Source organism: Channa argus, chromosome 20 (assembly GCF_033026475.1).
Source record: "Channa argus isolate prfri chromosome 20, Channa argus male v1.0, whole genome shotgun sequence".
Classification (NCBI taxonomy): Eukaryota; Metazoa; Chordata; class Actinopteri; order Anabantiformes; family Channidae; genus Channa; species Channa argus.
In genome coordinates this window covers 13875084-13900608 of record NC_090216.1, presented here as the reverse complement: position 1 = coordinate 13900608, position 25525 = coordinate 13875084, and the positions used below count along the sequence as shown (strand labels likewise).

The window sequence follows — 25525 nt, the reverse complement described above, 5'->3', positions numbered from 1 at the left end:
ATGGGTGTATTTGGGTGTAGTTTTTACATGATGTGTAGGAGTACTCCAAAGCTGATAAAAAACTACATCCCCCAAATAACAATTTATACGACCGAATGTATCAGGCACAGAAGGTCACACGCGTGTTTTTGTATGAACTAACTACACCGTGAAAATTGAAGTATACATTTTTGGCAGTATATATAGAAATCGGGATTTACATAGTGCAGTGTCGACATAAAATACGGTTAAAATAAACATATTTTACTAGATGTTTCACCGAACCATCTGCACTTAGAAACTGGCAGCCTAGCTCGTTTGCTCTCTTCAGCTAGCAATTCAGCTCTTGAAAACATCACATCTTGACCTGCTGCTATGTTTAGGAACTTGGTTAGATTTCCCTTTGTAAATGCACTTTGTCTCAGTAAAGCGTGGCCACGAAGCCAGGGATCTCGGTTTGCTTTGAAATACTCCACAGCCACAGCAGGTAAGATAGATATACTAATGTCAAACTGCGCTGTAGTAACCGTACATTTGAATAACCTAATGTTGTGCTTGTGTGGACTGATGTGTAGTTTTCTGATGTCCTCAGATAGAAAGAGATTTTATCAAGATGTCAGCATATCCCAGGGGGAAGGTAAGTGCAGTCCGTTATCAAATTTTTATTTTTTTTCTTGATAATAAAGCATTTCATGTTTTTGATAAAGATTTATTTGTTGCCATTTCTCTAAATTATTAATTTCATTTTCAATGTTTCTCATGTAGGTGGTTTATATGAGATAAACTTAGACAGGAGGAAACTGAAAACTCCTGGAGGGAAGCTTTTCACAGTGCCAAATGAAGTTCTGGCCATTGCTGTGGCAACCGAATGGGATGCTCAAAGAGACGTACTCAAATTCTACACAATGCACATGGTACAGCTTTTGATTTGGGTGTCTGGGTGGATTTTTAATCTGAGTCTCTTGATGTGGGGGTGTCAAACTAGGTGTTGATTTACTCAATGTGTAGGTGAGATTGTGAAACAATTACCAAATTATATCATTTTGTAGCTCAGTTGGTAAGGCAGTCGTCCACGGACCACAGGGTCAGTGGTTTGATCCCCGGTCCGGGCTAGATGTCAAAATGTCTCTGGGCAAGACACTGAATCCCTAACAGCCCATTCCCATCCCCAGCTGTGCAGTGCCAGTCCAAGCCCAGTAGATATTGAGGAGGGTTGTGTCAGGAAGGGCATCCGGTGGAAAAACTGCCAAATCAACATGCGGACAATGATCCGCTGTGGCGACCCTGAACTCATGGGATAAGACGAAAGGACAAAAAATATATAAAGATAAAAAAATTGGTCATGAATTGAAATAGAAAGAAAAGCCCTAATTTATTGTACATATTTGATACAGAAATGTAGACCTAAAAACCAACTGAGCTACAGCTGCCCCAAAATTATATAGAGCTGTTGCAGGATTATTTCAGAATTACCTGTGAACTCATTATCAGAAATAAAATTGTTCCTAGTTAATTGTTGACTATGAAGTCATGGTTCAATTGCTTCATGCTTCATGTTACTCTATAAACTAGCAAATAACTGACTGGTAAATTCTTCCTTCAGACAACACTGTGCAACACAGCTCTGGACAATCCCACCCAACGTAACAAAGACCAAATGATCAACGCTGCTCTAAAGTTCCTGGAGACTGACACTGTCTGGTATACCACCCATTTACTTATGTTCATATTAATTAATAACCATAACGACTTAATTTGTACTAAAACATTTATCCGAAACAACGGGGCCTTAATGGGGATGAAAGATGAATATAACCAGTATGCACTCAGCACTTCATTAAACAACAGCAAAGGAGACACATAGTTTACCACAGTGACCAGAGTTTTAAATATCAGTGCTTGTGAAATACATTTACATAATGGTAGCAAAACAGCATTACAAGTTACTTGCAGTAATGAGTGTAATATTTTTATGTTGTTTATGTTCTGTGTAGTTACAGAGTGGATGAGCCCGTTGCTTTGGTTGAGCTACAGAAGCATGAGTGGGACCCTGTACTCGAGTGGATTGAAAAAAGGTAAAAGTAGCATTTGATTTCATCATTATTGGGGAACGTAGGCTAATTATTTAAGTCTAATTATACAGCATTGGTACATTAAGTACTGTACTAAGCTCTTTTTCAACTTTCATCTCCCACAACCCATTTGCAGATATAATGTCACTATCGGTTCCTCATCCAGTATTTTGGGACCTGAGATCCCAGAGGCAACCAAAGACACATTCCGACAGCACCTGAAGTCCTACAACTTCTGGTCTCTGACAGGTAAAAAATTAATAAATTACTTTAAATAATTACTTTTCTTATGGTTTATGTTTGTCTATTCTACTAAATATGATCAAACATATTCTAGTGAAATCATTTTGCTTGTGTTATGTCGTAACTTGTACAACTAAAATGTAAATTTCAGTAGCACATTTAATACTGATATTTGATAGTGATATTTAATGCTTGCAATGCTTGGGTAAGCAGTATTGTAAAGTTGTACTGTTAGAGCAGACCTACACTTACTGGCCACTTCATTAATTTTAAGTAGGGTTGCCAAAACATTAGTGTTATAAAGAGTGTTATGACCTCAATAATAAACACATAGTAGAAGTATCTTTTTTTCTCGCAGTTTGAAACTTGAAAATTTAAAAGAATTAATGGCAGAGCTGTTGGATTGTTGTTGGATTAAAACAGAATGTAGAAGCAGGCTGTCAGCTTATATGGCAATATGGTTTTTCCTGTGCAGGGCTCGAGTATGTGATCACCCAGCTGAAATCTGTTGTGCTGTCATTGGGGATGATTGACAGACACTTGAGTGTGCAAGAGGCTGTGCTCCTCTCCAGACTGGAGGAGGAGTATCAGGTAGGCGAGAACAAGAATTTTTTCCTCCAGAAGTTTTTGTTAATATTGTATAGAGCCTCCTGGGGTCCCTCCAGCTAATTAGAGGAAATTGGTAAAAACAGTTTTTTAAATGAAATGCATTTAATATAAAAAGGAATATGTATGTGTATTATAAAATATAGTTTTTAAGACTTTCAAAAGGGGATTCCTTATCAGAAGCTACTGCTGTTTGGGAGGCCTTTGCATTGTTCACTGTGTGCTAGCACAGGGGTTTCCGGGTTTTTCATGCAGTGTCGAGACTAACTTTGCGCTAATGTTCTTATTCTGTTGTCTTGTACTGCTTCACCAGCTGTTATTTCACTGTTTTTTTTTTTTTTATTTTTCTCCTGCACAGATTCGGCACTGGGGAAATGTAGAGTGGGCCCATGACTACGACACCTATGAGCTGAGGGCACGGACTGCCGCTGGAGCTCTTTTTGTTCACCTCTCATCTGAGAGTTCAAGTGTCAAATGCAAACTTCTGCAGGACTAAGAAGAATATTGAACTGCTGAAATCTAAAGCAGAGACGCTATGCAGAAACTCTGCCCTCTAACTGATAACATCCCAAGTACGTCCGTTTACCCATGCATCTACATCGATGCGGACAAAAACACAACATACCCTGTTTGCTCTATTTAGCAGTGACAGCTGCTCTGTCTGTGATCTGTGAAAGAGTCATCTCACCCCATCGCAGTTTACTGGCTGTGTTTTTGCTGTGTTTATATCTGGCAGCTGCCAAGTGTGACACCTCTCCCTTGGTTTCCAGTTAGTTCTCAGACATCCGTGACATTTTGGACAGTGGGCATCGTTTCAACACAACAATGACTAGTGTTGCTGTCTGTTTGGTGCTGGAATGTTTATTCCATTTCAGCTTTCTTTTCATGCCACATTGGAGTAGTAAATATAATATTTTAACAGCAAACTGTTCCATACCCATTGCACTGTGTATAGTTTATGTTGAAGACATGAAACCTATTCAATTGCAAAAGGCAGAACTTACCATATTATAAAGTCTAGTTATTCGTAAAGTTTTGGCTTTTTAGTGTGGTAATGTTATTAAATGCAGTACAGAGAAAATGTAGTCACCTGTATTATCTCCAATTTACAGTGCTGTTTCAATAAAGTTACATTTTAGTAGAAATGTAAAATGCATGCATGTTCAGTTGTCTTTTTAGTGACACACTTTTAGGTTTAACACAAAAGAATGATCAAACTCGTTAACGGAATGACACTACTTGACTTAGGGCTGTTTCCATTTGTTAAGCAAAAATATTAGCAACGTGTTTGAAAGAAATTCAAGGAATTCAAAACATTTTACATGTCTGTTATCAGCTCATTGTGGGAACAGTGTTACCTATTGTCAGAATGAGAACCACGGTCATAAAATAGTCATTTTAGTTTTATTGACGCAACCTTTGTGCCTTTTATCTTTTATTTACAATCGCCCAACTCTCATGATGGCTGTTCCAAAGGTCCAATCACGTGAAATGTCAGGAATTCTTCGCCAATCGCGTAGCGCTGTGGGCGGGATTTGCCCGACGTTTTCTCAAGGATCATCATCATCATCATCCCATGGACTGACTTGTTTGTTGTCGAGCAAGATGGAGTTTCTTTTGGGAAATCCTTATAGTACCCCAGTTGGACATTGCGTTGGTATGTAACAAGATCTTAAGGAAAAGAAACAGCACGCAGATAGAGTAAAATGCCCTTTAAATGTATCCGTTTAGTGCGAGTCATTTACGGTCTTAGGTTTAGCGTGCTAACCTTCCCTGAATGAGTTCTCTACAGCTGGAAAAGGGACTGTTAGCCGCCTAGCTAACTAGTCTACGGTCATTCTGCTAACATTACCGCTTAACAAATTAAAGGTCTGTTTTCCAGCAATGTCAAATTCAAGTTCAGTCCTAAAAGCTGTGACGAATACAATTAGTTACCTTTAACGATGACTATGCAAAGGCTGGTGATAGCTACTTATCAGTCGTCATGCGTTTGGTGTGTCCTGTTTTACAGAGACGCCTTACTAATTTATGTTCTTAACCTCTTCATACTCTTTACGCGTATTGCAGAGAGAGCTACTGATGGCTCCTTGCAAAGTGAAGACTGGACCCTTAACATGGAAATATGTGACATCATCAATGAAACAGAGGATGGGTGAGTACAATGGAAAAATAAGTTAATATTCATAAATGTTACTGATTAACTTTTCAATATGCAACATTTTAATCCTGTCGGCCCTGTTGCTATCAAATCTAAAATCTATAAAAGTGCATTTTGCAGCAAGATACTCCTTTTAGTCTTTTCCTATTTATTGTATAAGGATAAACCTAGCTATGAGCGTGTAAGGTAGATTTATGCAAGACTTTCTGTTCCATTAACCTTGTACTGTATGTTTAAGCTGGTGTGTGAAGTCCAGATCTTGTTTGATCAGTGGGTTGTAAACTGGTTTGTTGACAGTCTATATCAGCACTCCATGAAAGGAAATCTGACTGTGGTGCATTTTTGTCTTTGAGGAATCTTAGGGATGTCATACAGCTACCACTGTGATGCTGACATTATCTGTTAAAATTTGTCACCTTAAAAGTTAATTATTAATACCTCATAATAGACCGGTCACAATGTCAATCATTAGATTGTGAAAAGTCGCGTAACCATTGACACAACTCTATGTCTGATTATTAAGCATTCCAATTTTACTAACAAGCTGTCAATCCCATTAAAATGCCCTTTAAAGCCATTGTGTTTATGCTAATTGTGTTTGATACCGGGCCATTTAAAAGGCATGCAAAATGTGTGCTACACTGTTCTTGTGTGTCCTTAAACTTGTGTTTGTATGTGTGTGTGCATTTGTCTGCAGGCCAAAAGATGCCATTAGAGCGGTGAAGAAGAGGCTGAACGGAAACAGGAACTACAGGGAAGTGATGTTGACTTTAACGGTGAGTGAAAGTGGGCAGGAAGAAAGCTGCAGCATATTAATAAGTTGCTGTAATAAAAATTGTTATTGTGTGGCCTAGTTCTCCTAAAGTGACAAACACTGTAAGTTACAAGTGAAATAATGTGTCACTTGTATAAATATTTTTTTTCTGTTAATCAGTGATTCAATGGAAATTAGTGACCCAATGTATCATGTCCATTTTATGCTCATAGCATTTGATTCACAGATTTGATACTACGCTTTAGTCTCTGCTGTAAGCAATTTCTTCTCTGCATCTACCAGGTCCTGGAGACATGCGTGAAGAACTGCGGCCATCGTTTTCATGCTTTAGTCACTAGCAGAGACTTTGTTGATGGCGTCCTTGTTAAAATTATCTCCCCCAAAAATAACCCACCCTCCATTGTTCAAGACAAAGTACTCGCTCTGATTCAGGTAAGATAACAGTACAGTTACTTGCTCGTAGTGTAAGTTTGTTGCCTTGTTTATTATAATTTGTCAGTGGACCTCATAAAGCATAATCAGCTATTTCCATGACATTTTGACACGCTCTTATATGTTTTTGTCGATAATGCTGTGCATTAGTGTGAGAGAAATTTCCTCTGAGTTATTTAACAAGAGGTGAGGTGATGTTTGCAGTGTGCATGCTTGTTACAGTAAGTGTTCAGCTGTGTGCATGCTTTGCAGTACTCCTGTGGGGTAACCTGTTATCCCCAAACACTTCCTCAGGTAAAGTACAGTGTCTCCAGGGCTTCAGCCAGGAGCAGCTCTAGTTACGTGTTGCATCTCGGGTAGCCCTGAAAGTCTCATGTGAGCCGCTCTTATTTCCATCAGGGACACCATGTGACTATAGATACAGCATGTATTCATGGAGGGTTATTTAGTACTGTATGGTGAGTGAGTTTGTTTAGTCATTAGACAAACATGCCTGTGAAAAGAGGGTCAGCTGGATTGACTGGGAAAAATTATTCAGCCGCACTCCCTTTACACAACAACTAGGTTGTTGGTGACATTTCTTTCAGATTAAGTTGTGTAACAGACTGTAGATGTGCTGTGCAGCTCGCTTACCACCTGCTTCTTTTCACAGGTGTTCATGTTTGTGCCCTGGAGCTGTTAAAATGTTAATTTAATTCTTTGGTTTTTCATATATGGTTTTGCATTGGCATTTTGATTTCCGTCTCACTTTAACCAAAGTGAAAGGGATGTTGTGTGACTGTGGGATTTGGACCAAAATTAGTCTAAACGGAATGACGGAATGTATTCAAGGTAGACAAACACAAATGATCAGACAATGGAAGTCTTCCCCTGCTTTGTTTGCTGTCAGTCTTTCCTTTTTTTTTTTTTTACTTCTCCAGGCATGGGCTGATGCATTTAGGAGCAGTCCAGATCTTACAGGTGTGGTTCAAGTCTATGAGGAGCTAAAGAGGAAAGGTATTGAGTTCCCTATGTCAGACCTGGAGACCCTGTCACCTATACACACACCTCAGCGGGTAGGAGGCATCATACTAAGCAGCTTTTTACGAGTCTTATTATTGTTATTTTACCAATATATTTGTCGCATTTTTTATGTATGAATGTTTTTATGTATGTTATCATTCTATATTCTCTTGGTTGTAGCCTGCATCTGCTCCAGAGGGCGACTCCACCCTACATAAATTCAGTACCACTACTCCACCCACACCGCATGCTGTTCCACCAGCCTACACCAGCCCTGAGGAACCAAACCTTCATACCTCTGGATCTATCAATCCTACACCAGAACAGGTATTACTGAAATCCAAATCAGTTGGTTTACTACTCACCCCAACTTGCATTTCCAATACAAAAGGACTGACTCCTGTGTTTTCCGGTGTAACTGGCAAGTGAAAATCAAAATTAAGTTGTCAGATTGTCTGCACGTGTCCAAATACTGCTGAGCTTGAATACATTCCTGCAAACATGTTTGGTGTGAAAATGTCTCGAGTCAGTCTTAATTTTAGATTTTCAAGTACTGCCTCAGACCTGTCAGGACCCATATATACTGTGGGTCCTTGTACGGCCTAGACAACGACAGTGTAATCTGTGCCATAGGCAACGCACTTCATGCATAGTTTGTAACTAATAACTAACAACAGCATTTCTTGATCATCAGTTTCCTCTTTATCACAACATAAAGTGAAGCCATGGAAACACAGGAAGAGGTTAATTTTGAGATCAGCAAAGTGTGAAGTAGCATTTTGTGTACGCCTACTTTCTGACAACGTGCGCAACTAACTCTCCAAATCAACGCAGGTAACAGGACAGCTGATTATGTGTAGTTAAAGAAACTACTACCATTTGGAATGGCATAAACTGGAGGGTTTAACTACTCATGCATCACTTTTAGCTAATAGTTTAATCTATCCATCACCAATTGTTCAGCTGGCTGTTACCTTAAGCTGTTTTAACCACATCAGTATTTTAACTATTATTTTATATTACTTTCAACTATTTGAACCATATTCATTATTTTTAGCAACATTTTTCCCTTACTTTAAGCTAATTATTTCAACAATGTATGCACTATTTAAGCATGCTATTATTTACCCCTCATTTTAAACAAATTGTTAATTTAGTTATTCAGCTTCTCAGTTACACGCTAGCTACAGTGCATGATTTGTGTGTTACATATCAGTAATATGTTGCAGCTTATTCAGGTTGATATAGAATTTCTCACAATCAATATTGTATACTCTTTGAACTGATTTTACCAAACAGAAAAATATGAATAGAACATGCATAATAATAAAGTAACTACTAAATGATTTACCTGTGTTACCCAGATTTGTCGGCTGCGCAGTGAGTTGGACATTGTTCGTGGAAACACTAAAGTGATGTCAGAGATGTTGACTGAAATGGTCCCTGGACAGGAAGATACTTCAGACTATGAGTTGCTACAGGCAAGGAAACATTTGCTTCTGGGCCTCTGCTTGCCTGTCTTTCTGTACAAAGCATTAAGAAAACAATTACGTGAGATCATTGTTTGTGCGTGTCTGTGTGTTTCTGCATCTGCCTAGGAGCTAAACAGGACTTGTAGAGCCATGCAGCAGAGATTAGTGGAGCTCATCTCATGTGTTTCTAATGAGGCAGTGACTGAGGAGCTTCTCCATGTTAACGATGATCTCAACAACATTTTTCTTCGCTATGAAAGGTTAGACAGCATTGTCAGATACACATACAAATATCATCGTTTGTAAATCTGAAAACTGCACACATCCACAGCAAGCCATATTTGCATTTATTTGGTTGCATTTGGATTAAATTATCTCATGTCACTCTATCTTTGCCTCAGGTATGAGAGATTCAGATCTGGGAGGTCCTCAGCTCAGAGTGTTAACAATGGGGTAAGTCAGCAATGACCTCAGGTGATGAAATTCCCAATGTTACACTTCCTGGATTACCTGAAGTGTGCGTGCATGTGTTGAGCGTGGGTGTGGGTTTTCCCCTCTCGTCTTTTGACGTTCCCACCTTTTGGTTTAGCTTATCAGTCAGGATGTACAATGTCTTTCAAGAGTAGTTGTCTTATAAAAACCTAATTAATTAAATGGAAAGCCAACAAAACATGTATTTAATTTCATCTTAAAATGAAATTTATAATTTTTTTTTCATGATGTTGTTTGAAATCTGAAACAAAATAATATAAGGTCTCATGTATTTAAGTCCTTACAGTCAAGGAAAAAACTGGGTGTGACAGTACAATCCAAAGAAAAGCAATAATATTTTAGAATATACTGGAATTGAACTGGGTGTATTTAGAGGTTCACTTGTGTTATCCGTGTCATAATGAAATACCAGCAGTCCAGTCCCAGCTTTGGAACAAGCCCAGTGGTGTGGTCCAAAATGGTGCTTAAGTCCTGACAGTATTGGAAGCTTAGTTTACAGTGCTTGCAGTCCAGATTGACTGCTGTAATCCTATGTTTAATAGTCATCAAACAGATGACCATGACTTGTAATGAGTCTCTATTTATTAATTTTTGTTGAAGCTGTTGGCATCCATTCCTTTCTTGCTAGGTCTTGAATTATTTTTTAAGTTTGCAATACAATATCAAAATCGTGACTGACAATATGTGGCTGTTTACGGGAACATCGAAGGCCTGCAGCTGCTGCTAGTAAAGTTTTCTCTGCTTCTGTTGTCACTACCTAATTATACCATTCATCCTGTATAGTGATTTATATTTTTCTACTGACACAGAGGCGTCGTGTTTCAGGTTGTGTTCATCTGTCTGTCTGTAGCTCTGTTCTATTCTTGTAAATGCAATATCTCGAGAATGTCTCAAGGGAACTATTTCAATTTGGCACAAACATTAACTTGGACTTCATTAACAGAAGTTTTTCAAACATGGTACTGTACAAATGTCCAACAGGTAGCAAGGATGAACTGATATGATTTTGGAGGCAAACGGTTGATTATCAAGGTCGTCATCAACTCCTGTCAGTCACTTCTTTTGAACACAATATCTTAGGAATGATTTAAAGGATATTGTTTTAAATCACCGTGAACTCAAATCTATCACATTGTCACCAGTGCTGTATCTCAGAAATGAGCCCAAGTGGTGGCCAAGGCCTTATATCTTGCACAAGCGACCACTTGGTTAGAATATGAGTCTGGACACACATGCATGTAAACTGCAACTTGACTGGTTCATAGAGTTATACAATCCCAGTTCAGTAATTCTAGTCTCAATTATATACCAAAATTTAAATGGACCAGAAAAAAAAAAACAACAGAACTTTCATGACATGCATAAAACAAATCTGTCTTTTTTTCATGTCATTGTTGGGTTTCTAGTTTATTAAGCATGATCTATCTTCCATAGTATCCATGCCATTGCATTTTGTGTCTACACAGGCATGTTAATGGTATTCACTGTCTCTTTCCTTCTGTTCTTTTGTGTTCTTCTGTTTCTGTGGCTAGCTGAGACAGGCAAGTATGAAAATATTGTCCCTAAGTGATCGGTGTCACCCCACAGCAACTGTTGAAACATGGCTAAATAATATGGGTCCGCCAGTGTCTTTCACCCCATATAGCATGTTATGTCTATGCAGCCCCAACAGCCAGTGATTTGATAAACATGGAGGTAGACTGAAGGTGGCACAAGTTTAAGATGGCACTGGAATAAATGTGCCCCTTGAATAACTGTCATGTTGATTTTTCATTCTTTCAACGGTCATGGTTTGAGATTTGCAAAATGATCTTGAAAGAGCAGCTCCTCCAGAGCCCAAATATCCAGTCCTCCTCCCTCTTCCTGCTGTATTTCTTGCTTCTTAAGGGGATATTGTCTTTGTTGATAACCAGCACTTCATATGTAAACACGGATAAAAAATGTATGACAAGTTTGGCTAATATTGTGGAAAGCTAAACATATAATTTTTTTTAACTTAAAACAGTATTTTTGGAACCCCTTAAGAAACTGTTACCTAATTTCCTGCTATACTCAGACACAGACATTTCCATGCTCTCCTGAAGCCAACCAGCAGGTTTTCCAAACCTTTTTCTTCTCATTGTGCACCATGCGTTGGTGGGGTTTTCTTTTTTCAAACTTGGTTAATGAGCTGTTTTCTGATTACTCGCTTTTACCTAGCCTACCACTAAAGGAAAGGGGTTGTTTTCCTCCTCATGATCCAGAGGCCTTGAATCTCTCTTACTAGTTTTACATGAAAAAAAGAGCTACAGTGTTATCATATCCTCTTCACCAGGTGCTGAGTGAGGCTACAGAGGACAACCTCATAGACCTCGGCCCAGGGTCCCCAGCAGTGGTCAGCAACACGCCGAGCGCAGGCCCAACCAGCCTACCTGCCACTATGACAGCCCCACCAGGTAGACCCTCCTCCCCAGCCACCTTGGCCTCTCGCCTGGCTGGTCTTGGTATGAATCTTTTATGGACATTGATCTGTTTTCTTATTTGCAATATTGGCCCCTGAAATGCAATTTCTCTTTTTTACAGTTATTGTGTTTGTTCATAAAAATGTATTTGCATCCTATTTAACTTAACATCAATGTCACCACTTTAACAATTCTTCTGCTTAACACCTCAGATGCTATGTTAGGCAGCACCATCCAGATTATAGTTATTAATAAGCAAATAAAACAAGACCCCTCAGTGTGTGTGTAGCTTAGCTATAATGCTAAATTGTTTATTTTCTTTCTGAATCCTTTAAACTTTGGAAGAAATTGCAAGTGCAGAATGTGTTAACATCAACAGGTATTTTATTTATTCATGTAACATTAATTCCAATAAATTCATGCTATGTATCATTACTCTATCAACTTAAAATTTAAGACCAATGACTGTTTAAGGTGGCAGCTTTCAGCAAAACAGAGGTGTTGACAGTAGTAAAGCAGCCATGTCCTGTGTGAAATAAGTCCATCTGTTCACTTGTAACGGCGAGCGTAGCGAACCATAGCAAACAGTGGTCAGGGCAATTACTTTTACAGGGTTGACTGAAGATATATTTGTGATCTACATAGTTCTGTTTTTTGTCTTTATGATGGACTGTACCTACAACTTTTTAAACTGTAGCAAAGCCTCTGTAGTAAAGGATGTGTACTGCTAGTTGGTTTTGTAGTTTGAACAGGGGAATTCGGTTATATGCTTACGGATAACTTGACCGCCAGGTGGATTTTTCTCCACAGACATGGGTGCAGACAGCGTGAGCAGTACTTTGAGCTCCCTATCCAGCTGTAAGCCTCAACCTGCCCAGGACGACTTTGACGTGTTCGCTCAAACCAGAACAGGAGCCGTGTCTGAGCCACCCAAGATGTAAAGATTCATTATTCTACTCTACATTTATTTCAGGGCACCACAGCTATGTGTTTTAATTAAACGAAGACTAAGGTTGGCTGTTCAAATCAGGGAAAACATAAACCATATTTGTTTTCAGCAGTGGGTAACTGTCCCGTGTTTGTTTTATCTCTCAGTACTACAGCACAGAATACTACTGGCAGCCTTCCTCCAACTCTGGATGTCCCACAGCCAACTGCAGGAGCGGTAAGTCTCAGTGACACAGGCTATTATGTCTAGTGTGGTCTATACTTTTCTGTCACTCTATAGGGCATTTTGTGTGTATATGTATGTGTATCTGGGCTGTGCGGCAGGCTGTATCTGCAAATCTTATATGCTTGAACTGGTGCTGCTGGATAGGACTACGCTAGTAAATAAATGTAGTGGGGTTTTTTTTCTAACAGTATGATTTTAGTGTACCAATTAACAAAATCATTAGACAAAAATATTACAATAATTAAAAGGACAGAGAGATTATGTCTTGTGGCCAGTTTACATGGGTAGGAACTATACACGCTACCAGACCGGTAAATACTGTTACATTACATTAAGTAGTTTTAGTTAGAAGTTTTATTTATCTTAAGATCTATGACTCCAAACTGAGTTATCATCACGTCTAGTTCAAAGATTTTTTTTTCAGTACATAAGACACAGTTTGAAAAATGGTTGTCTAACGAATCGACAGATTACGACGAGCCCAGAACATATACACTAGTGTTGAGCCGAAAGCCTCAATCAAAAAGGAATGTATTTAGAAATGCCTTGTCAGATACAGCCACCTTTTAACCTCTATCAGTTCCTTTGTGATCACACTGGAGCATATGGCTATAGTTCATTATTTTATTTTACAATGGTTTGTACTTGTAAATATTTAAAAAAAATCAGAGTATTGTTGAACAATGGTACTAAGAGGTGGTTTGCTGTGATGGGGGCTGAGAGAGAACTAAGGAAATACTAGGTGATAGGAGATGCAGAAGATGGGGCTGAGAAGCAATGCTAGCAACAAGGCAGTAAACAAGCAGCCATTCTGGGTTTCTTCTGATTTCAGATGTTCTCTTTATATTTATAACTAACTTTTTAGTTTTGTACTTAAGATGCCCTGCTTTGGCATTAAGCATCTAAAGTGGTGGCACCTGTTCTTAGCAGTTATTCTTCATGCTATACTAAAAATGACTGACACAGATTTTGTCTTGTCAAAACAGTTTTCTGTGTACTGAAGTGCTAAATACTTCATCAGCCACTGTGACATCATGATGTCTAAAGGGGTCGTTTTCTAAATCTACCTTTCTGTATAATTACAGTGTGGTAATTACAGTAAACTGTCAGCTTGTGGTCACTGAATGCTGCTGTTAACATCCCGCTGTGCTGTCAGATATGATGATGATTGCTTGCTGTATTCATCTCCACCAGCATTGCATGGCATTCCCAGCTTAATCTGCAGGCTGCGGTGTGCAGAATTTGTGTCTGTGTGACTGGATTCTCCCTCAGACCTGGCTCATATGTGTATAATTTGCCACATCACCTACAAACATTCATTTCCATTCCACTGCTTTATTTTTGCATAAGTTGCATCTGATTTTTCATTGAAGTTAATTTAAATCACATTTTCTGTTGTCTTTGGGGTGGGATTTTATTATTTTTTATTTTTTTACCCTTCCGTGTATTCCGGCCACCTGTGGCGGTCTTGACGCTGCCCCCTAGAGTGTCTGCGGTCAGTCCTCTGTCATGGATGACATAGAGGAGTGGCTGTGTACAGATGTGGTGAGCCCATCATGATTTTTATTTCTGCCTGCAGTTCTTGCTCCTCCTCCTCTTTTTATTTATTTATTTATTTTTAATTTCACTCTGCTGTGTTCCATCATCTTTTCTTTATTAAATGGTTGAATCCAGGAAGTAACACATTTCTCATCACATTTCCTTACTCTTTGATCACATTTTAACATCGAGGTTCACTAACCGTGTGATATGGGTTTGAAATGAATTTGTGAAATGAGCATGAGGTTTTAATATAAAGAAAAGTATTTAGTCTAGTATAAAAACATACCTGTGAAAACTCTACCCTGAGCTTTAACAGGGAGCATACAAATAAATATCATCACACACAGATAAGTAGTGAAACAGGTTTAATATACATATATAGGACATCTAGCTGAAGCTAAATTGTTGCTAGTTTGGTATTAGCATTACCAGACCAGAGCATCATGCTCATTTTAAATACATTTGTGGGATTGTGTTACATTATTGGGTGGTAATATCCAGCTGTTTTTGGTTGGAGGCAACAGGTGGATTTGTTTTTTCAGAGTTTTATGTAAATGAATCAATGAAATGTTTTGATGTCAGGTAAGTGGCTCCTTGTATAGTAATAAAAGGACTGAGTGTTGAAACAGTTAACAACTGGACAAAAGTGTGGGTGTTTTTTGGGTGTTTTTTTTTTTGTTTGAATTAGTGGTTTGGGGCAGTTTTTCTTTTTGGTTTGTGGTGGTTTGCAGTGAGTAAAGCCTTGAAGAGTCAACTTCCACTTCTGATGTTGTTGTTTTACTTCTACAGAAAGGAGATGAAGAGGAGGAGGGTGTGACTAGTGAAGGTAGGGCAGTCTCTCTTTTTTTCTCTAATCTTTCCTTCGGCAGTAGATTTTTTTTTTTGTCGTGTTTTCACCCATATTTTCACTACCTCTCCTCTCAAATTCCCGTCGTTTTGCTCTAATATTTCCAGAGTTTGACAAGTTCCTTGAGGAAAGGGCCAAAGCTGCAGAGATGGCCCCCAGCCTACCAACTCCGCCCAGTGGCAACCCAGGTGCACCGCAAGGAACCCCCAGCCGCAAGAAGCCAGACAGGCCGGAGGACCCCTTGTTTGCCATGTAAACCCTCCACGTTTGACCTCTGGTCCTCAAGCATGAGGCCCAATCAGCTGAGCAGCATCACCTGAGGACAGACTGACCTTACACTGAAACACATCCACTTCTGTTTTGCTTCACTACAGCAAATTTTACATTTCATCTGCGTGAAAAGGGAGTTATTCATGCTGTTTGTTATTTCTCACTAGAAAGGGAAACCTAGAAAAAAAGGCCTGTTTTCAGATGCCACCAGACGATGGATCCCCCAACATGATTATCAGCATCAGAGATAATGAATCAGCTTGCTTATTTTTTTGTGTGTGGAGATTCTCCCTCCACCTGTTGTGGACTGCAGAGCTTCATGTTGCAGCCCATCTTCATCATTACATTTAGAGTCCCCCCCCAAATAAAAGTCTAAGTTTTGTCATTAATAGTACAGCTATTACAGAACCCCCAACAGAAACACTGGTTGTTATTGTCAAATTGTCCTAAGAAGGAGAATCCCTGAGAATAACTACATGGTTATCACTTTGGTCTTTATATCGGGCAATGGGTCCGATATAAACACCAATCAGTCTGGGTTGTAAATCTGTAAATGATAAATTTATTTGTAGTGTGTATATTTAAGCTACAGTGGAGATGAAAGATGTTGATTTAATGTAGATTTTTTTTCACAATGGGTTTTTGAGGGGGGTTTATGTTTTCCAGCTGCTCTGACATAAGTGATGTACCTCACTTTGTCTGATAACTTATAGAGCTGTATGTAATCATCTTTATGCTGAAGTCATCTTTGGATACAAAGATATTTTTGTGTCATTTAATGTGTTGACAGAGTGTGGAAATGTCTTTTTTTTAACAGAATCCCAGTCACTTACTGGTATGAAGAAACACATGTCACTGGTGTGTTGGGGTTGGAAACGATCCGTTATGATTCAGATCTAACATGTAGTTTAGATGACCAAATGTGTGACCTCTTCTGAATTTTGAAGGTAATTCTAAATAATTGGGCTGTTGAATCACAGGCTGCAAAAAATTCACAGCTTTATATCCAGTAATGATAATTCAATATCACACCTCATGCTGTTTGCACATTGTTTGTGCATTTCGGCTTTATTCCTTCATGCTGACATCTTAAAAGGTCTGACCTTTCAACATGACATTTGTTTTCAGAAATGAGCTTGCTGCAGACGTAGTGCTACAAATAAGACATTTTACTCTTTGACAATAACAAATGCAACATGTAACACAGTCACAACAAGCTTGAGACAAGTGTGCACTTTGACAGCCGCGCTACCTTTTTCAAATCGTACTGTAAATCAGCTAACACTTAAGCATATGTAATTAGTGAGTTTGGGAAATATATGAGCAGATGAAATAATTTATTCAGCACAATTTTCTTTTTTCTTTTTTTTTTTTTTATTTCAAATCGGTATTTTAAATCATTTTATTGTACAAAAAGAAAATGGGGAAATGAACTATGTCAGGACAGAAGGAGAAGTAGTCATACCTGGGTGTGTTTTTGGCTTTTGTTTAGGTTTAGATTTTAATTTTTATACATTGCTGCTGGCTGTTGTATCTTATTGGTTGTTTATTGGATTAGTTGGTATACAGTACTTGTTGGTTGAATGTGTCCGCACAGTACATGGACGTGCTTCATAAGAGCAGATCATCACTGATTTGTAGCTGTAACAGGGAATCAAACCTGTTTTCTCACTTACCTTTTTCTTTAAGGATACATATTTTTTTTAATCGTTTCAGTCAATCATAATTTTATGGACTGACAAGTAGATGACAAAATAAACATAAATAACACTGACAAAGCATCAATGTTGCACATTGTGAAAGGGAAGTTTCCTTTCCTTTTAATGTTTCCTTGTTTTTAGTGTTAAACTAATGTGTTTTGTGTGTGTGTTTGTCCGCCGTTCTGTAACTCGGAAACATTTTATCTCAGTTGATTGAAAAAAATAAAAATAAGCTTCCAAAAGTGGTTTTAAAGGAATACATGTTGTTATTATCCTGTGTGATACCGCCCTGGTTTATTTCACTGTGAGCTCTGTCAGTGGTTCGTTAGCGACCTGCTTTGCAAAGGAATAGAATGTTTCTTTGTATGGCACTGGATAATTTGAAAAGAGATCCTGATAAGGGAAGCTGTGCTGTGTGACTGCTACTTTTCCTGAGTTGCCTCCTCTCTCATTTCTTTGTGTTGTTTGACTGATGCATGAACTCTAATAAAACATTAGCAGTGTGTGATCTGCTTTCTTGTGTTTATTTAATTGTTTTAGTAAGAATGAACTATTTCCTGCAGCATGGAGCTGCTATTTGCTTCATCTCATGTTCTGCTATACTCCAGTCCCTCTGCCTGGCACCTTCCATCCTGGATCCCTCCTCAGATGGTAATAGCTGCAACTGACCTCTGGTAAACCCTTTTCATTTACCTTGGTCCTCCAACCCCCCCGGAACCCGCCTCTCTCTGGAAGGCTTTGGGCCCCACATCAGGGGCTTCCCGATTGGTCGTCTGGAATCGCCTTATCCTTCAGTGTGGCCTCTCAAATTCTGCCTCATTCACTGCAGCGTTTTCCCGGTGAAAAAGAAAGAGGGGTGTGTCTGTCAGGCAGTAGACTGGAATACACCAGTGCACAGGATCCTGCTTGACTGAACGTGCAGTTTTAAATGAGACTTAACATGTTGATAAACCTTTTCACAATAGTGGTGGAATCTCTTTCACAGGTAAACAGATTTTTATCAATCAGGTCTGATCACTTGATTTAAATTCAACTTATCTTGGGTGTTTTTTAGAGTGTTAGCATAGATGAAAAATATTAGCAATAGTGAATTTTAAATTTGGCGGTAAACAACAAACCATGTTTTGCAAGTGGCTGAAATATTGTGCTCTTTTTCGTTTTTATGTATTTCATGCTTCTCCTACATTTTATAATGGCAGCAACTAGTGGTGCTATGTATGTGTCCAGAGTGATTTTTGATGTTACACTTAAATTTATGGAATCTGAGCTTATGACCCAGCTATAAATCAAATGAATACTAATAGAGCCTTAAAAATATTATATTCTGTCAAGCATCATATTAGTCCTAAAATCCTAATATCTGTTGCAGAGGCCTGAGTCTAAGGAGCTGCTGAATTGCTCAAAAGTTGATTGAGTCTCACTGGTCGAGAGAAATATGGAGGATGCACATTTTGTCAGGATCTGCACCACAGACACAACACACACAACCCTCCTGTTTGTGAGTCCTAGCCACAAGCTGTAAGGTAGCACACCCTGGTGGTTGGACTGAGCCTGATGACGTGTCAGAGGTCAAAATGAGCGAAAACAGAATTGGTGACTAAAAACTTGAAACAACACACAAAATACTGTCAAAAGCAAAAGAAATCTATCCACCAACCTCTGGGTCAATCAAATCTAATAAACATGAGTGAACATATTGGCCAGAGCTGTGGTGCATTGTCGTTGCATTGCATGTTTTGCTAACACAGTGCAATGGATCTGCTTTGCAACACAGAACTCGGTCTTAGCACAACTCAACAGTGAGCATCTATACTGTATATCCAAACTACAATCTATTATTATAAAACGGATTTGTCATAATGCCACGAGCAACCATCTAATAAGCTCAACACCATTCCTGATATGTGTGATTTAGAAGATTTTTTATTGATGTTGTTTGATGTTTTCCTCTGGGATGTTTCACAGATAATGTCAGTTTACATGATTACGCATCTTAACAACATCTGGACATTTGAAGACCTCCTATAAATGGCCTGTACAGTTGTACGTATGTAGCACTCCCAATGGAAAAGACTTACTTGTGTATGTCTTACTTTATGAGTGTTGTATTTAATGTGTTTAAGTAGCGGCATTTCTTTCAAAATATACAGTATGTTACCTTTTTCCACATTTCATATTTCTGTTGATAGTCTTATGAAAAGTCCCAAAACAACAGTTGAACCTGATGCCCCTTGTTTCTCTGTGTCATTGTTATCCAAACCCTATTAGGTGACACATTACTGAATCATGTCATTGCAGCTTGTGTACTGTAGTTTATTTTCAGTCAGTACCACCACACCTCTTGTAAGGAATCACCCCAACATATATGTACAGCAATTTCCTCCTGGTGCAAACACAAAAAGCACGAAATTACACCCACTCTTTTAATTATCCTAATATGGAGTTACATTAAAATTTCTGTTATGATCTTGATGTACTTCTTATTACAAAGCCTCTGACACTGACATTGTTGATTGAGCAGGTTATCCACAAACTGCAGGGTTACTGGTTCGATCTCTGGCTCCTGTTGGTCACATGTCAAGGTGTCTTTGGTCAAAACACTGAACCCTGAAGTGCTTTGTGGATGTCCTCAACAACAGTTTGTTTTCTAAATCAAAATCATGAAGTCAATCTTATAGTTTGCAGCATTCTTACTTCCTGTGCAGTATCTTTAAAGAGTACCAAGTGTAAAGCAATCAGCTTTTTCCTCAATCCATCCTGACGTAGAACCACTGAGCTCAAAACTATTCTGTGTCAATATTTTTGACTAAATTAAAGCTTTTAAATCATCATTTGGGAGCAGAGGTTTGTTTTTGTACTTTTATTGCAGTTTGGATACCAGGGTGTTTCAGGAAATCTAGTTTTTTGTTCATTTATCATTTATCATTTTTAACACCTGAAAGTCTGAACTAATCTGAACAAATATGTCATTTGATTTGACAAATTTAAACCTTCTATTTTCATTTGAAGCTCTTTTATAAAATTGCAGATTTTCCATTTTCTCTAAGAAAACCGTTCTCGTGACTCTGTCTGATGTATTCCATCCTTCGGTCAGTTCTCCCAAACTGCGTTGATTGATGTGCTGTGTTAATCTTCTTATTACTGATATACACCCACTGGAAGCCATTTAAGGATAATATCATATTCCAGACTAAAGCTGCACATAGGCTTTACCTGCAGCAACTCATGCTCCAAAATGGCAAAAGGCAGTGATGTGTGTATGTCATAGCCCTCAGGCTGTTTCGCTGTTCATAATTAGCCGGTAATTCATAGCATTAACATAACGGTGTATTTCCAATGTAGCCCCTTACTTTGTCACTGTCTCCTAAACACAGCTCAAAGAAACAACGTACAGATGAAATACACAAAACAGATATGTACCCAACCAAACAATACCTTAATACCTGTTGTCTTCACCACAACCTGAATGAAATCCAATGCCTAAACAAGCGCTCAGGATTAAATGACCTATTTGTGTTTATGATTTACTTTATAATAATGTTGCAGATCAATAGTTTCCCAATTTCTTCCACCTGCGATTCCCATTTCTTGCCGTGAGCCGCTCATTCTACCTGGCAGTATGCACATAATGAAGTGTCAGTGTTCACACTCCTTTAAATGAGAAATATCATTTTGTATGTATGTAATTATAAACAAGAGTGTGAAGATGCTGGAAGGATCACTTGAAACGACAGATGAACAGGTGAATTTACAGTCATTTAATAGAGGCCATTCATTGGGACACTGTGCCAGTAGCTACAGTTTAACATATTCACTGACAACATAATATGTGCATTGACTTTTCGAGCCTGACTGGTGCCTTGCTTTCTCTTTAGCTGCCTCAAAAGACCCCGTAGCCTCCAAGCACTTTATGCTAAGTTAATTTACCCAAATATATCCGCGGCATCATGGCAGCAGGAGCTCTGCTATTCAACATCAACAACTTTGTTAATGGAAACTTGCTGATCCATAAACGTTTGTGCGGCGGCAGATGTTTGCTGGGGGGCAGTTCACATATGAATGTTAAAAACCCACAGATCGATGAGGGGCATTTGCAAAGGAGGCATAAGGTGTGTTAATTATAATTGCGTCAGGGGTTTGTTGGCGTGTGTGACCGTATGTGTGTGTGCTTGTTGGGGGGAGGTGCTGCTGTTGAGGCCCCTGTATTTAAATAGGGTCACATCTCGGCCTCACCTTGCAAGTGTTATGCTATATTAAATGCCACTCATGTTAAGTGTGTTGAAACCCTCCTCTGATGTAGTCAAGACATAATATAAAGGTTAAACTGAAAAATGTCCCTTCACCAGCACAGGAACACACCATGATTGATCTCCCTTGTACAGGCACAAACAAAGCCAGACCTCTGTTTCGTTAGGCCTCTTTTTAAGTGCGTGAATACGACGTGTTAAAATAAGGAGTGATTGGTTTAGGATTTAAGTGTCAGTCAATCAAGACTTGAAAAGGTCAGTGAAAATATTCATAAAATGCAGGCAGGAGGTGGGTCTGGACCGACTCAATTCAGAATGCAGTCGGAAAACAGCCAACATTTGACTTGTCACAGCAGCCAAAGTAGAAATTTTTCTAATGATGTATAACCGACCAATAGAAGTGTGTTTAAACTTTTTGAACATATGAAAGCGTAAGGGTCATTCAAGCAATTTTACAAGTTGGAATCCAAAAGAATGAGGATTTATTTTTTCTAGTGAACAGTATGAGCCACTGAGCAGCTTTCATAGGAATGGGACCGTTTTCAATCTGGTATCCATTTCTCAAAATTTTTGCAGTTTCTCAAGTCAAATGCTAACATTAGCATGGTCACAATGACAAAACGCTCATGTTTAGCAGGTATGAAGGAGTTTCCCATTATTCTGTGTGTTTATGTGTTAACATTTGCTGATTTGTACAGATGTGTTGCCAATTGGGAGGCATGACGTATTTTGTTTAAAGATGCAGCAGAGATGCAGCAGCAGAGATGCTGCTCACCACCGTTTTGCTGCTGTTCTACTTCTCTTTTCTACTTCTCTCCTGTATGTAGCGTGAAGGTTGCTTGTACATTCTAAAGATGCATCAAAGCGGTTTGTGGTGTACGTCGCTCCAACCTTTGGTGTAATCTGGGAATTGTTGAGAATTACTGAGATTTATTTCATACATAAATATTATACACAGTCATTTTGTCATGAATACTGTGTGGGATTAACACACTTAAGGCTAAACTAAGCCGACATCCTAGGACATACTAGGACCCTGAAAGTGAGCAGCTAAACGGTATTCAGCCATCATTGATTACATCATTTAATTATTAATTTTCTGCTGTGACAAGTTAAAAACCTTGACCCTCAAAAAGACCTTTGCTGGCAAATGGAGACAAGTTATAAGCAGGTAAAAACATCATAATTAAATACTACTGATTGATATATCACTTTATAAACGCATGGCAATAAATATTCAGATAAAAACTGTTTGCTTAAAAAAATCTAACAGTCAGACCACTTTTTTGTGACAAGATTCTCTCAGATTTTTTTTTTTGGTAATTAGATTCAGATCGTTTAAAAATGTAAAGACTAATGGATTGTAATGCTGAAATTCGTGTGACAGACAGATTCCTAACAAGAAAGGAAACATGGAAAAATTATAGGACCACACTGACTGATAATTAAAATAAATATGGAGTTGCGTTATTACCTCTTAATGTCTGAGCTCATGTTTATCCAGTGAATCCACCAAATTAAAATCAATTTTTAAACATTTTACTCACATCACAGCTCGTGTGTACATATATAGAGAGAATACAGTAAACTTAGTCTATGTCAGCACTAGACACTGCACAAACAGTTGACAATATGAATACTTTACTGTGCTGTTTTTGCCATTTGGATTAATTCACCAACGGCATGATGTTTTTCTTTTTCACTGTTACCATCTAAAATCCATCAAACAATACTGTACCTCTGTTTTTTTGTTCCTCCTTTACATTTTTAAGTCAGTATAACTCCTTCTGTGGAACTTCTCTTGTCTTTGGATGTTGGTATACTCCCCAGGTTTGGACACAAGTGCTAATGAATGAAGTCTTTTCTGTCTTTCCTTCACAGAGTCCAGAAGTGCAAGTTCAGATGTTGGGGCTCCAGAACGTGTATGGGGGCTCCTGTAGGCGCTATTTGTACTGGCCCATGGGAAGATCTGAACCCAGGCAGGGGGGGATCTGGGGTGGATAGGATGTAGTCAATGCTAAACTTGATCTCTGACTCTGGTTTTCCGGGCTGGGTGGGAGTAGGGATGAGATGGCTCTGCTGGGGTCCTGGCCTTGGTCTCACAGGGTTCAAAGGGCAGAGGGTGGATTCGGGCTCAGGGCGGCGAGCTTTGGCTATGTGCTGATTATTGTGGCTCTCCAGAGGATGAAAAGGTGTCTCTCCTGAATCACGGACACCAATTTTGATGTTCCTCCTTCTTCTGCGACGCCGAAAGTTGCCATTCTCAAACAGGTCGAGCATAGATTCACAGCCGGTGGCAAAAGTCCAGAAGTTTCCCTTTCCCTTCTCGTTGCCCTCTGTCCGAGGAACCTGGGGGAGAAGTAGAAAAACACATAATAATGATGTTAACAACATCATGACTGTGGGAAGAAACAAAGAACTTCTCATCCACATAAAAAGGGACCTGATTAGGAAGTAAAAGTCATCAGGTTAAATTCCTTTTCCGAGGCACAATAGCACGTAAATGCCAACTTAAAATGATACAGTCTCCCAGCTTTTCCAGCATTCGGTTCCCTCATGTCTTTACCTTGATGAAGCAGCTGTTCAGAGACAGGTTGTGTCTGATGGAGTTCTGCCAGGCTCGCTGGTTCGATCTGTAGTAAGGAAATCTCTTCATGATGAACTCGTAGATGCCCGACAGCGTGACCCGCTGCTCTGGGCTCTGCTGGATAGCCATGGCTATCAGAGCGATGTAGCTGATACACATGTGACAAGATAAATAAGAGGCATAAATGATAAAACATGATCAAATCTTTTTTCCTATAGTTTTTGACTTGTTAACTCACTGTTCTAGCTCTCTGCTGTTCAGGATACAACAGACCCTGGTGCTGCTATCATTTTAAAATCTTTCTTTTACTCTGACCATATTTAGAACATGTCTTTGCCATAAACAAGCAACTACCACAAACAGTAGACTGTAATACATGTTATGACACAAGATCTAAATGGACCTGTTAGTGTGGGTACTGTGTAAAAACCATAGCCAACACCGCTCAGAGAGCAGATAATAAATATATAATATATACTATGTTTTAGAGCTGGGATTTTAACAAAACTTATTTTCTGTAGTGTACTACTCCCACCATCAGTTAGAAATATTTTATAAACAATTCTCATAAAATGAAGACAAGTCAATAAATATTAAGGTTATTAAATGTTTTTGAGCTGTAAGTTTATTTGTATTTTGTATGATTTAAATATACATTTGAACTACAGTAGGCTGTTGATTAAGTCAAAACGCACGGAAATAAAAAAGAAATTACACAGATTTGCACAAATTATCTACATGTCTGAAAGAAAATGATAAAAGCCAAAAGAAATGTGATGATTAATAATATTTCTGAAATAATTTACTGATTTTCCAAAATGTTGAAAGTTTAACGTGAGAAAGAAAGTAGTACTAGTAAAACTGGACAAGGTTGTTTTGGAAAATTTGTATGTTTTGTTTTGTTTTGTTCTTTTTTTCAAGATTTTGTGACATGATAAAAAAAAACAAAAATAAAAATAAAAAGTTAAAAATAGAGAAATTGTCAGGGATATACAGAAAGAGTTTCTTCTTGTGTTCCTAAGGTCTATGAAATCCATTTGTCAGCAATAATAGTTAAACTGATATAAGATGCTAAAAAAATGTTAGAAAAATGTTAAAAACTAAATTTCAAACAGTCCTTACCTGTACGCAGGTCGACAGATTTTCTTCTCTTCGTCAGTGCTAGAAGAAGGGTAGCCATCTCCATCGTAGTTAAAGCAGTTGAAGGGGTAGTGAGAGTTATCAAACATAGCTACACCTTGAGGGCTCAGACGTGTGATGGTCCAAACTGTCCGGCTGTTCTGACTGTCCTGGCTGAAGCCCAGCAGCAACACCCTGTCCTGCTGCTCTGCTCAGCCAGCTGACACTCTAAGCTCTGCTGGTGACGGCTGCCCCTGCAGCCCCCCTTTTCCCTCCTCGTCCCAGCTGCTCTCCAGAAACGGCTGTAGTTACAAACATTCAGGACCACCTCTCTGGGCCCTTTAAGCACAGCTAGTGTCTTGGCACT

General features: G+C 38.8%; 3 protein-coding genes across 5 annotated transcripts; 2 read left to right on the top strand and 1 right to left on the bottom strand.

Annotated features, from left to right (window-relative positions):
- The first annotated feature begins 73 nt into the window (after positions 1-73).
- Positions 74-4056, top strand: atpaf2 (ATP synthase mitochondrial F1 complex assembly factor 2). The gene is made up of 8 exons (XM_067487524.1): positions 74-466; positions 572-616; positions 745-893; positions 1583-1680; positions 1974-2054; positions 2188-2300; positions 2770-2885; positions 3259-4056. Exons 1-8 carry the CDS (start codon positions 355-357, stop codon positions 3394-3396), a joined length of 852 nt encoding a protein of 283 aa, XP_067343625.1. The 5' UTR covers positions 74-354; the 3' UTR covers positions 3397-4056.
- A 348-nt stretch (positions 4057-4404) lies between these two features.
- Positions 4405-17708, top strand: tom1l2 (target of myb1 like 2 membrane trafficking protein). 3 transcript variants are annotated; one of them, XM_067487520.1, is made up of 15 exons: positions 4405-4557; positions 4968-5052; positions 5756-5834; positions 6116-6265; positions 7186-7320; positions 7448-7594; positions 8632-8748; positions 8866-8999; positions 9141-9192; positions 11546-11666; positions 12483-12609; positions 12768-12837; positions 14332-14391; positions 15178-15214; positions 15343-17708. In XM_067487520.1, the coding sequence occupies exons 1-15, from the start codon at positions 4506-4508 to the stop codon at positions 15489-15491; spliced, it is 1515 nt and encodes a 504-aa protein (XP_067343621.1). In that variant the 5' UTR covers positions 4405-4505; the 3' UTR covers positions 15492-17708. The 3 variants fall into 3 exon arrangements, with proteins under 3 accessions (XP_067343621.1, XP_067343620.1, XP_067343623.1); XM_067487519.1 differs by having other exon boundaries at positions 11546-11714; XM_067487522.1 differs by lacking the exon at positions 14332-14391 and having other exon boundaries at positions 11546-11714.
- Positions 17709-19141: 1433 nt separating this feature from the next.
- On the bottom strand, positions 19142-25465 carry foxl3 (forkhead box L3). The gene is made up of 3 exons (XM_067487802.1): positions 25162-25465; positions 24019-24187; positions 19142-23801 (listed from the first exon to the last, which is right to left on the bottom strand). Exons 1-3 carry the CDS (start codon positions 25266-25268, stop codon positions 23328-23330), a joined length of 750 nt encoding a protein of 249 aa, XP_067343903.1. The 5' UTR covers positions 25269-25465; the 3' UTR covers positions 19142-23327.
- Between the last annotated feature and the right edge of the window lie 60 nt (positions 25466-25525).

Coding starts and splice junctions, on each gene's coding strand:
- atpaf2 (XM_067487524.1), top strand. CDS start 355: ATGTTTAGGAACTTGGTTAGATTTCCCTTTGTAAATGCACTTTGTCTC. Junction 894..1,582: donor AATTCTACACAATGCACATG/GTACAGCTTTTG, acceptor TTCTTCCTTCAG/ACAACACTGTGCAACACAGC. Junction 2,886..3,258: donor GACTGGAGGAGGAGTATCAG/GTAGGCGAGAAC, acceptor TCTCCTGCACAG/ATTCGGCACTGGGGAAATGT.
- tom1l2 (XM_067487519.1), top strand. CDS start 4,506: ATGGAGTTTCTTTTGGGAAATCCTTATAGTACCCCAGTTGGACATTGC. Junction 4,558..4,967: donor CCCAGTTGGACATTGCGTTG/GTATGTAACAAG, acceptor CGCGTATTGCAG/AGAGAGCTACTGATGGCTCC. Junction 5,835..6,115: donor AAGTGATGTTGACTTTAACG/GTGAGTGAAAGT, acceptor TGCATCTACCAG/GTCCTGGAGACATGCGTGAA.
- foxl3 (XM_067487802.1), bottom strand. CDS start 25,268: ATGTTTGATAACTCTCACTACCCCTTCAACTGCTTTAACTACGATGGA. Junction 24,188..25,161: donor ATCTGTCGACCTGCGTACAG/GTAAGGACTGTT, acceptor CATGTGTATCAG/CTACATCGCTCTGATAGCCA. Junction 23,802..24,018: donor TGAACAGCTGCTTCATCAAG/GTAAAGACATGA, acceptor CTTCTCCCCCAG/GTTCCTCGGACAGAGGGCAA.